The sequence below is a fragment of the Stegostoma tigrinum genome, chromosome 7 (genome assembly GCF_030684315.1).
Source record: "Stegostoma tigrinum isolate sSteTig4 chromosome 7, sSteTig4.hap1, whole genome shotgun sequence".
Classification (NCBI taxonomy): Eukaryota; Metazoa; Chordata; class Chondrichthyes; order Orectolobiformes; family Stegostomatidae; genus Stegostoma; species Stegostoma tigrinum.
The window spans coordinates 4,784,421-4,797,412 of NC_081360.1; the positions used below are offsets into that span (position 1 = coordinate 4,784,421).

At 45.3% G+C, this 12,992-nt stretch overlaps 1 protein-coding gene across 2 annotated transcripts in view; it reads right to left on the bottom strand.

Annotated features, from left to right (window-relative positions):
- cps1 (carbamoyl-phosphate synthase 1, mitochondrial) overlaps positions 1–12,992 on the bottom strand; it is a 217,527-nt gene that overhangs the window by 122,334 nt on the left and 82,201 nt on the right. For both annotated transcript variants that reach the window (XM_048534767.2, XM_048534769.2), the window contains exons 13-14: positions 10,147–10,242; positions 7,549–7,738 (exon numbers count right to left, since the gene is read on the bottom strand). In XM_048534767.2, the coding sequence (XP_048390724.1) occupies positions 7,549–7,738; positions 10,147–10,242 (286 nt within the window). The remainder of the gene's footprint in view (positions 1–7,548; positions 7,739–10,146; positions 10,243–12,992) is intronic.

The window sequence follows — 12,992 nt, forward strand, 5'->3', positions numbered from 1 at the left end:
TTATACACCTCAATAAGGTCACCCCTCATTCTCCTACATTCTAAAGAATAAAGTCCTATCCTGGCCGACCTCTCCCTATGGCTCAGGCCTACTAGTCCTGGCAACATCCACATAAATCTTCTTTCCCCATGTTCCAGTTTAACTATGTCTACACTATTACAGGGTGACCAAAACTGCACACAACACTCCAACTGTGGACTCACACTTATACAGCTGTAATGTAACATCCCAACTGCTATATTCAAAGCCTTGACCGATGAAGGCCAGCATGCTAAATGTCTTCTTCACCACCCTGTCTACCTGATGCCACTTCCAACTATGTACTTGTATTCCTAGGTCCCTCTGTTCCACAACATTCCTCAGGATCTTACCATTTACTAAATAAGTCCTGCCTTGGTTTGACTTTCCAATGTGCACCGCCTCACACTTATCTGTACTGAATTGCTTTTACCAATACTCAGCCCACCTCCCCATCTGATCAAGATCCCTCTACATTTTTTGACAATCTTGATACCATCTAATTTTGTATCATCTGCAAACTTATAAATTATGTAAATAACAAATAACAAAGGTCCCAGCAGCAACTCTTGTGGTACACCATTAGTTACAGGCCTTCAGTCTGAGAAACAACCTTCCATCACATTCCGCTTCTTACCATCAAGCTGATTTTGAATCCAATTAACTAGCACTCCCTGGATCCCCTGTGACCTAACTTTCATGACCACCCTGACATGCAGAATCTTGTCAAAAGCCTTACTGAAGTCCATATAGACAGCATTCACTGCCCTACCCTCATCCATTCTCTTGTTTTGGGATGCAGTGGGGGAAGGGGAGATTTTGAAGCTTGTGAAGTCCACATTGATACCATTGGGCTGCAGGGTTCCCAAGTGGAATATGAGTTGCTGTTCCTGCAACATTTGGGTGGCATCATTGTGGGACTGCAGGAGGCCCATGATGGACATGTCATCTGAGGAATGGGAGGGGGAGTTGAAATGGTTTGCGACTGGGAGGTGCAGTTGTTTGTTGCGAACCGAGCGGAGGTGTTCTGCAAAGCGGACCTCAAGCCTCCGCTTGGTTTCCCAATGTAGAGGATGCCACACCGGGTGCAATGGATACAATATACCACATTGGCAGATGTGCAGGTGAACATCTGCTTGATATGGAAGGTCATCTTGGGGCCTGGGGTAGGGGTGAGGGAGGTGGTGTGGGGGCAAGTGTAGCACTTCCTGCGGTTGCAGGGGAAGGTGCCAGGTGTGGTGGGGTTGGAGGGGAGTGTGGAGCAGACACGGGAGTCGTAGAGAGAGTGGTATCTCCGGAAGGCAGACAAGGGTGGCGATGGAAAAATAGCTTGGATGGTAGGGTCGGGCTGCAGATGGCGGAAGTGTCTGAGGATGATACGTTGTATCCGGAGGTTGGTATGTGAGAACGTGGGGGGTCCTCTGGGGGCGGTTGTGAGGGATGTGTTGCGGGAAATGCGGGAGACGCGGTCAAGGGCGTTCTCGACCACTGCGGGGGAAAGTTGAGGTCCTTGAAGAACGTGAAACATCTGGGATGTGCGGGAGTGGAATGCCTCATCCTGGGAGCAGATGCGGCAGAGGCGGAGGAATCAAGAATAGGGGATGGAATTTTTGCAGGAGGGTGGGTGGGAGGAGGTGTATTCCAGGTAGCTGTGGGAGTCAGTGGGTTTGAAATGGACATCAGTTTCTAGCTGGTTACCTGAGATGGAGGCTGAGAGGTCCAGGAAGGTGAGGGATGTGTTGGAGATGTCCCAGGTGAACTTGAGGTTGGGGTGGAAGGGTTTGGTAAAGTGGACTTCACAAGCTTCAAAATCTCCCCTTCCCCTACTGCATCCCAAAACCAGCCCAGTTCTTCCCCTCCCCCCACTGCATCACAAAACCAGCCCAGCCTGTCTCTGCTTCCCTAGCCTGTTCTTCCTCTCACCCATCCCTTCCTCCCATCTCAAGCCGCACCTCCATTTCCTACCTACCACCTCATCCCGCCTCCTTGACCTGTCCATCTTCCCTGGACTGACCCATCCCCTCCCTATGTCCTCACCTATACTCTCCTCTCTACCTACCTTGTTTTCTCTCCATCTTCGGTCCGCCTCCCCCTCTCTCCCTATTTATTCCAGTTCCCTCTCCCCATTCCCCTCTCTGAAGGGTCTCGGCCCGAAACGTCAGCTTTTGTGCTCCCGAGATGCTGCTTGGCCTGCTGTGTTCATCCAGCTCTACACTTTGTTATCCAAGTTGTTAACAGTCCCTTTTCCTGAATTCCATACCTACATCCTCCTTTTTCAGAGTGCAGACTGAAGGGAGATATTCATTCCAATAACCTGCCCCTTCACAAATAGGTAGCCCCCTTAATCCTTAATGGGCCCTAGACTTTCCGTGGTTATCCTCTTCCCTTTAATGTACTTATAACATATCTCAGGATTCTCCCTAATCCCATTTGGAAGTCTTTTCTATGCCCCCTTTATCCTCTTCTAATTGTTTTCTTCAGTTCACTCTTCTCTGCCCTTATTTTTTTTTTCCAGTTATCCTCTGCTGGTTTTTAAAAATTCCCAATCCTCTAGCATTCCACCATCTTCTTTTGCTTTTAATGCTGTCTTTGACTTCCCATATCAGCCATGATTGCTTTGCCATCCCTTACTGCACTTCCTAAACCTTAGGATTAATTTCTGCTGGGCCTCTCAAATTACCCCCAGAAACTCCTGCCATTGTTACTGTATCACCTTACCTGCTAGACTCCCTTGATAATCAATTCTGACCAGCCCAAGCCCCATGTCTTTACTCAATTGTAATATTGTTACATCTGATTTCAGCTTCACCCTCTCCAACTGCAGGATGAATTCTATCACTGTTCCCTCAGGGTTGCGTCACCTCAAGTTTCGTAACTAAGTCTGCCTCACTACGCATCACCAAATCCGGAACTTTCCAGTCCCAAAGTGGGCTTTAGCACAAGCTACACCAAAATACATCTCAAAGACATTTCATGAATTCTTTTTCTTGAGATCTGCTACCAACCTGATTTTCCCAGTCCACCACAAGCTTATTACTTTGATGCATATACTGCATACAACACTCTCGGTCCTTAACTGACAATCCCCTTTCTCTTACCTGTCTTCTTATCTGCTATGTCTGAAGTTAGATCCCTAAAACTTCTTCCACACCCTTTATCCTTTTACTTTCTTTCTTTGGAAATTTTAATAACCTCTCCTGAGCACAGCCCCTTTCAATTTCTCAATCAGTTTCCTAGCAGCCAAACTCCACGCACATTAAGAAGAAAAGAAGAAAGAGTTGTCTGAAGTGGGCTTGGAAAATAACAAAAGGACAATGGAAGAGCAGTGGCAGACATTTAAGCTGGTATCACAATTCTCAGCAAATATTTATTCCGGTGAAGAGGAAGGACTGAATGAGAAGGACAAGGCACACAAAGGTTAACAAAGGTGGTCAAAGAGAGTATACTAGCAAAAACTAAGGTATAAAAAATAGCAAAAACTAGCAGTCATTTAAAAGACTGGGGATGTTTTAAGAATCCACAGCACATGACAAAAAAGCCAATAAAGTGGGAGAAAATTAATTATGAATGTAAGTTATAAAAACAAAAACAGTAACAATTTCAAGTGTAGCAGCCTTGGAAGATACACTGGAGAATTAACAAGAAACAGCACTTCCAAGAGGTGAACTGGGTTGGACTCTCAAACATTTACAGCAAGGACAGATGTCATTCACCCCATCATGTCTGTACCAGTCAATAAAAATCTGACCACACTGATCTAATTTTTCAACTCTTGGCCCATGGTCCTGGATGCTATGGCAGCACAAAATGAATATATGCATGCTGCTTAACTGTTATGACTGTTCATGGCCTCAATCATCTTTTTAGACAGTGACTCCACCTCCCTCCGAGTGAAAGAAATTCTCAACTCCCTTTTTAGCTTTCTACCTCTTCTCTTAAATCTATGCTCCTGATTATCGACCCCCTGAAATAATACAAAATGTAATTTCCTATCCACCTGATCTATGCTGTTCATAATCTTACACAACTCTGTCAGGATCTCAACTGTTGCTTCTCAGAGGAAAATAACCTCAATTTGTCCAATTCCTCCTCATAGTTTAGATCCTCCAGCCCAAGCAGTATCCTGATGAGTCTCCACTGCATCCTTTCCAGTGCTATTACAATTTCTATCTTATAATATGATGGCCAGAATGACAGACAATATCCCAATTGCGGTCTCACCAGAGTTGCTATAATTCCTCGGTAACCTCCTTGTTCTTGTATTCTGTGCCTCACCCAATGAAGGCAAGTATCCAAGTTCCTTCTTAATTATTTTATCCACCTGTCCTGATACCTTCGGGGATATGTGGATGTGCACTGCAAGATCCTGCTGATTTGTACGGTTTTCCAGGGTCCTACCATTCATAAGCCTTTTACTTCAGTTTTCTATTTTACCAAAAGCGCTACCTTATCAGACAGTGTCTTGTTAAAGTCTATGTAGACTGCATAAAATGCATTTACCCTCATCAACACTCTTGACTATCTCCTCAGAAAATTCAATCAATCAAATTTGTCAAACATAACCTTCCCTTAATAAACCCATGCCTCTCCAAATGCAGATATGTCCTGTCCTTCAGAATTCTTTCTAATAATTTCCCAATAGAAAGGTTAATCTAACTGGATGTAAGTTTGCTCGCTGAGCTGGAAGGTTTGTTTTCAGACGTTTCGTCACCATTCTAGAATGGTGACGAAATGTCTGAAAACAAACCTTCCAGCTCAGCAAACAAACTAACATCCAGAACCTCAACCTGAGCTACAAATCTTCTCAAAACTCGCTAGTTAATTTAACTGGCTTGTAATTTCCCAACTATCCTTTCCTTCCTGTTTTAATAATGGGACAATATGAGCAGATTATCAGTCCTCTGCCATCTCATGTATTACTGCCAGGGCCCCCTGATATCGTCTCCTTTACCAGCCTGGGATATGTCTCATCCAGGCCTGTGGATTTCTCCACTTCTTAGGCTGCTAGTGCTTATAGTCACAGACTTAGAGATATATGCCACGGAAACAGACCCATATCATTCTAACTTGTCCATGCCAACTAGATATTGTATATAAATCCAGTCCCATTTGCCAGAATTTGGCCCACATCACTATAAACCCTTCCTATTCATATACCTATCCAGATGCCTTTTAAATGCTGTAATCATACTAGCCTCCACCACTTCATCTGGCAGATCATTCCATACATGCGTCACCTTCTGCAAGAAGGGGTTGCCCCTTACATCCCTTTTATATCTTTCCTCTCTCACCTTAATCCTATGCCCTCAAGTGTTGCTTCAGTTATATTATCTCCTTCTTCCGGGTACTGGTCTCCAGGACATGTACTGAGAGGAAGATTACTTACAGCCAACTTGCAGGAGCAGGCTATTCAGTTTCTCAAACCTGCTGTACCATTCAATAAGATCATGACTGATCTGATTATAATTTCAAATCCACATGCTTATGTACTCCCAATAGCACTGATCCTGAAACATTAACTCTGACTTCTCTTCACAGACACTGCCAGACCTGCTAAGCTTTTCCAGCAGCTTCTATTTTTGTTTCCGTTTTGCAGCACCCACGGTTTATTCGATTTTTATTCAGCATTTCAGCTCCCTTGCTCAACAAGAATCTATTTATCACTGCCTTGAAAATAGTCAAGGGCTATTCCACTCTTCAGGAAGACATTTCAAATACTCACCATTCTCTGGGAGAAAATATTTCACCTCATCTGTTTTAAATGGGAGCCCCTGATTCTCAAATATTAGCCCCTAGTTCTGTATTCTCCTACAAGGGGAAACATCTTCCCCACATCTACCCTGTCAAATCCCTTCAGGGCCTTATACTTTTCAGTCAAGTTGTCTCTTTCTCTTCTAAACTTAAATAGATACAAGCCTAGCCTCCCAAGCTTTCCTCAAAAGTCAACTCACATAGTACAGGTACGAGTGTGATAAATTTTCCCTGAATTGCCTCCAATGCACTCACGTCCTTCTTTAAATAAGGTGACCTGTGCTGTACACAGTACGTCCCACCAATGCCCTATGTAATTGAAGTATAATTTCCCTACTCTTGTGTTCAACTCCCCTTCCACAAACAATAACATCTAGAGCGGGCAAGGAGTACACCTCACATGTGTTGTCAGGATTAGGATTCCCTGTACACTTCTGACAGATTGGAAGGGTAGTTTTCCTGGACTCTTTGAAAAGGGAAAGTTATGCCTAACATAATTGATTGAGCCTAATGGAGAGGTGACTGAAGTTATAGAGGAGGAATGACAGGAACATTAAGGGCACAAAGAAATTATTCAGCATCTTACCGCTGTTGCAGCAGGTAGACTCGAACCTTGGCCACTTTCCAGCACCTGCTCAGTTACCATTATACTGCTTTTCAAACCTAACAGAATTCAGATTTCCAAGCCTCTCATCCTTTCAAGCAGCAAACTCCAGGTCCTGCTGGACAAAAATAATGCTCCTGACCTCCCTTCTAATTATTCTATCAGCCACTTTCAATCTGACTCTTGATCATGTTTGTGCTTGTAGAGGCAGAATAGTTCAAAAGGAATGATCTGGATCCATCTTCATTTTACACACCTGAATCTCTCTTCAGCCTCCTATTCCAAAACAAGTACCTCTATCTTCCAAGTCAATTCTGCAAAACGGTGCCAATTCACTTGCTTTCTCTCTCCACAGATGCTGCCTGATCTGCTGAAACATTCCAGCATTTTCTGTTTTTACTCCAACCTACACAATCTTTCCTCATTGTCACAAATCTGAGGTTAAATGCTTAACAAAGTTCACGCAAACACATTTCCAGTCACGGTTTGATTTATTGATCACACACTGCCAACTTGAGCCCCACAGATTACTTGATCTCCTTTTTATGTTCGTATACCCAGTCAAGTACTTAAGCAACCATCCCTGAATTAACATATAACCATCACATATTCCAAGTGGTCTCACGTATCTCTGCCTAAATCCTGCTCAATGATAACACTATTTCCCAATTCTGTGTGTGAAGCAGTGAATCCACTGACAGAGTTTTAAAGACTGAATTTTAGACAAAACATTTGCTGTTGCACTCAATGTGGAATTTTCTTCTGCATTACAAAATTACTTGAAAACATAGGCAGCACCACACTTGCACTGAAGGCTGCGTGGGATTGAGTTCAACAGCCAACCTGTATTAATATGGTGGATGTAATACCGGCAGTAGTTCCTACACTTACCACCCTGGGCAAGGGAAGGAACAATTGACCAAGGCTGCTCTCCTCATCATTACAAAGTGAGTTCGACCAGGATTTCTGTGTGTGCTAGAACACTGGATGACAAGGTGGGGCTCCTACAGGATCAAACATTACGGGCTTACCCTCATACACGTGGATCAGCCAAGTATACCTGATATCTGGGCTGTAAGTGCGCCAGAAGACAAACACAGCACAGCAGTAGAGAGCAGACAGAACAACTCAAAGCAGGACCAACGTAACTAGGGAACTAAAGCTAAATAACTCACCGCAGTTCAGGGCTGTCTGACCCCCCATAGACAGCAGTATCCCATCAGGCTGCTCCGTTTTAATAATGTCAGTCACAAACTCTGGGGTCACGGGTAAGAAGTAAACTGTGTCCGCTTGCTTGGTGCCCACCTCGTTGGTCTGCACTGAGGCGATATTTGGGTTCATCAAGACAGTTTTTATATTTTCTTCCTAAAGGCAACAGCAGGGTAGACAATGAGAATCCACACTCCACTCCACAAAGTCCACTCTCCACAGGTGCACCGTACACTTCACAATCCACTATGTCACCTGTCCTTTCACAGTATGAGCACATACTTCAGCTGTTCATTTACCTGGAGTTAGCTTCCACATACCATGTGGGCAACAACAATGTGATGATAATAATACAGAAGCAGATTTACACTGTTTAGGAACCTGTTAAGAATCTGCCCTGGGTGTGTTCGATGGGAACAGAGTCTGATGGGGGGACCTCTTTTACAGGGGCCATGGTTGGTGATCCTGTTGACAGGTTCTAAAATTTTTGTTTCCTCACCTGTGGGATGTGAGCATCGCTGGCTGGCCAGCATTTGTTGCCCGTCCCGAGTTGACTTTGAGAAGGTGGTGGTGAGCTGCCTTCTTAAACCACTGCAGTTCACATGCAGATAGCAAGAACTGCAGATCCTGGAGTTAGAGACCAATATAGTGTGGAGCTGTAAGAACACAGCAGGTGTTAAAGAAGAGCAATATAAGAGCAGAAAAGTCGACTTTTCGGGTTGGGGCCATTCATCAGTCCCGATTAAACCCAAAACATCAACTTTCCTGCTTTTCTGATGCTGCCTGACCTGCTACGTTCCTCCAGCTCCACAGTGTATTGACGCAGTAGAGTGAACCACAATGCCCTTTGGAAGGGAATTCCAGGATTTTGATCCAGTGACACTGAAGGAATGGTAATGTTTTTCCAAGTCAGGATGGTGAACAGCTTGGAGGGCACATTTGAGGCAGCTGCCCCAGTGATGGTCAGAAACATCTGTCATTGCCCTAGATCAGGCCCTCCCTTATGAAGCAGTGACCACTTCTCATTTATGCTGCCTGACATCAGCTGACCTGGCCACTGCTGGAACACGACAATGCTGCCAGGACCTGGGCAGAGGAAATAAGTCATCAGACAGAGACTGTGATCAGTATCCAGACGCTTCAGCAATTTGCAATGCTATAGCACCCTCCATGTACCAACACATCACAAGCCACTTCACACAACAATGAAAACACCGACAAAGAGCCATGTCAGACTTTGGGGCTGTGATGTGAAGTTTGGGAAAAGTGACAGGTGTTAGGGAATGTCAGAATGTCAGGATAGACAGGCAAAGAGTTTAGAGAGGGAGCGATATTTTCTAAGATGTACAAGAGGAGCGAGTGCATGTGTAATGACGTTGATGTCAGGCCCAGATAGTCACTGGCCAGTGACTAGACTGGAGCTGAGTGAAGATCCTGCAAAAAACCTGACACAAAAGACTGATGAAATTTCCCACAGATTGAATTTTCTGAGGGGGTAATTTCCTGCATCTGGAACCCCCTGGAGGAGTCCATTAAAGTTTGGGAATTTGGATGGGCCAACACACCTAACCACAACAGTAACCCACGAAAGGTCACAGGATTTAAAATAATCCTGCTCTAATTCCTGGACAACTGTTACCAACTCACCTGTCTACTGCATCCCTGCAACCCTTAACACCCGAGATCCTGACACTATCCTGACACTGCCCTGACCCAATACTCGACACTGCCCCAACCTTGCCCCCTGACCCCACCCTAAATCTGATACTGTCTTGACTCCTGATCTCACCATGACCCCGAATCCAACATCACCCTGGCCCCTGACGACACTGCAACTCTCGACCATAGATACTGCCCTAACGTGGCTCAAAACCAGCAGATCTAACATTGTCTTTGTCCAATCACAATTGTCTGGATCAGACAGCTCTCTCGAAGCCTGTGACCTTGCTATCTCACCCCAGTCAAACCTACCTGAAAACCCAGTATACTCATCCACCAGCCAACCTATCCCTTCATCCATCTGGCACCCTATCCCTCACCAACAAGGCACCCTACACCCATCACTGACCTAGTTCCCACAAATCACCCTCCTGACACTCTATGCCCCATACCTATCTTGCTTCTTCCCACCTTCACCAATCTGCAACCCCACCCCCCACCCCAACACCCCTACACACCTATCCTCACGATCAATGTACCTTTGGGACCTTTAACCAGCCTGAATCTTGAAATGCAGCAGCAAATACTGTGAAAAAGAATGAGACCTGGGCACTGAGTGGACTCCTTCCTGATTACCTCCAGTTTGGGACGATCCAGACTTGGAAAGCTGGCCAGAAAATTGCCAACTTGCAAATGAGTGATTTTAAAGAGGGTTACCACTGGTGGAATCTATCCTGACAGTGATCGGGCTCTCTGGGCCTTACTGACGAACCAAAGGAGAACAGCCTCATGTCTGGGGAGGTGTCATTGGAAACACAGTCTCCTGGGCCTGATTTCAGTCCAGTGTCAAGGCAGGCAGACAGTGCTATGTTCAGGACAGCAAGTAAAAACCCTCCACAGCTCACCTTTAAAGCTTTAATCGCCTGCGATCCAGAGTAATCAAACTCGCCAGCCTGGCCAATTGAGAGGCCTCCTGAACCCAAGACCAGCACCTTCGATACCTGAAACAAGCAGCACAATGTCAGAGAGGATAACAGCCCTTCCACTGCCACTTCACTGTGTAGTTAACCACAGCACTTAACCGTCAAAATCACACAATTTTCAACCAATCTCCACTGGGGAATTCTCAAAGAATCTCTGAGCCCAGTGGCTTTTGGGAGGAAGAGAATTCCAGGATTCCAGGATCCTTGTTCATGGGGACGTGATTCCTGACACCAACCTGAGCAGCCGTGCTGGAATTGAAAGGATTCTCCCTGTTGTTTAGAATGCCCTGAGCAAGTTTGTTTTCTCTCGCTCTACCATCAAACCCCTAAACAATGTTAAACACCTCAATTAGAGGACTCCCATTCAAAAGGGAGTGCAGCAACACTCTTATGCAACCTGTACACATAATTTCTAGGATTTTAACCTTGAGATCATTGTAATGAACTTTGCTCACCCTAATCTTCCCAGACCGAGGTCTCTTTGCAAGACCGGGGTCTCTGCTGAGCTGCAGACAATGACCCCACAATGTGTTGTAACTAATTCTCCGTGCAGTTGTTACACCCCTCCCACTCTGACTAAAATGATAAACTTTCAACTGGGTTTCAAAGTAACACCGGAAAAGAAGGTAAAAAAAATATTTCCAGTGTTATAAAGAATAGTTAAGACCCAGCAAGCCATGACAACACAGAAGGCAAAACCACATAAGCATACTATGAAAAAAAACTCGAGCTTTATCACAGCTTAGGGAATAAACCAAAACCTGACACAAAAGACAAGGCACAATGGTAAGTTTCCTGCACAAATAATCAAGAAACTGTAGATACAGTTACCTGGGATTGTTAATGTGTTGTAAAACCCCATCTGGTTCACCAATGTCCTTCAGGAAAGGAAATCTGCCATCCTTATCGATTCTTTCATAGAATCATAGTTATTTCATTGAATCCCTACAGCATGGAAACAGGCCCTTTGACCCAACAAGTACACACCAACCCTGGGGGCATCCCATCCCCCTATAACCCACCTAATTTACACGTCCCTGAACACTACAAGCAATTTAGCATGACCACTCCACCTACCCTGCATATCTTTGGACGGGGGAGGAAACAGGAGCACCCGGAGGAAACCCATGCAGACACGGGGTGAACGTGGAAACTCCACACAGTCACCCAAGGGTGGAATCGAACCTGGGTCCCTGGTGCTGAGAGGCAGTAGTGCTAACCACTGAGCCACCGTGCTGCCCTAAAGAAAAGCATTCGTTTGTTCTATTCTGGCCTACATGTGACTCCAAACACAATGTAGGTGACTCTTAACGGCCTTCTGAAATGGCCTAGCAAGCCATTCAGTAGTAACAATCACTAGAATGTCTCAAATCAGTAAAAAAAAACCAATCAGACCACCTGGCAACAGCCTAGGCACCAGAAACAGCAATGGCAAAATGAGTCCCATCAACCCTTCAGAGTCCTCCTTACTAACATCTAGGGGCTTGTGTCAAATTTAGGAGAGCTGTGTTACATACTAGGCAAACAACTGCCTCACACAGTCATACTCACGGAATCATATCTCACAGACAACGTTCTAGATACCAACATTTCCATCCCACTGGCAGGACAGACCGAGCAGAGGTGGCAGTACAGTGATGTACAGATGGGAAGGGGTTGCACCAGGAATCCTCAACATTGAATGCGGACCACGTGAAGTTTTCTGGCTTCAGGTTAAACATGGGTAGGGAAACCTCCTGCTGATTACCATATAATCAGCTGATAAATCAGTGCTCGTCTATGTTGAGGAACACTTGGAGGAAGCACTGAGGGTGGCAAAAGGAGCAGAATGTACTCTACATGGGGATTTAAATGTCCACCATCAAGCATGGCATAGCAGCAGCATTACTGACTAAGCTGGTCAGGTCCTAAAGTACATAGCTCCTAGATTGGGCCTAAGGCAGATGACGAGGAAACCAACAACAGGGAAAAACATACTTGACCTCATCCTCACCAGTCTGCCAACTGTACATACATCTGTCTGCGACAGAATCAATAAGAGTGACTACTGCACAGTCCTTGAGGAAATGTGTCGCACCTTCACAATGAGAACCCTTCAACAAGTTGTGGGGGACACTATCACCAAGTGAGGCTTTGTGAGGGGTAGGTCATGCCTTACAAACCTTATCGAGTTTTTTGAGGATGTGACTAGTAAGGTTGATGAGGGTCAAGCTGTGGATGTGGTGTATATGGACTTCAGTAAGGCATTTGATAAGGTTCCCCATGGAAGGCTCATTCAGAAGGTCAGGAGGAATGGGATACAGGGGAACTTAGCTGCTTGGATACAGAATTGGCTGGCCAACAGAAGACAGCGAGTGGTAGTAGAAGGAAAATATTCTGCCTGGAAGTCAGTGGTGAGTGGGGTTCCACAGGGCTCTGTCCTTGGGCCTCTACTGTTTGTAATTTTTATTAATGACTTGGATGAGGGAATTGAAGGATGGGTCAGCAAGTTTGCAGACGACACAAAGGTCGGAGGTGTCGTTGACAGTGTAGAGGGCTGTTGTAGGCTGCAGCGGGACATTGACAGGATGCAGAGATGGGCTGAGAGGTGGCAGATGGAGTTCAACCTGGATAAATGCGAGGTGATGCATTTTGGAAGGTCGAATTTGAAAGCTGAGTACAGGATTAAGGATAGGATTCTTGGCAGCGTGGAGGAACAGAGGGATCTTGGTGTGCAGATACATAGATCCCTTAAAATGGCCACCCAAGTGGACAGGGTTGTTAAGAAA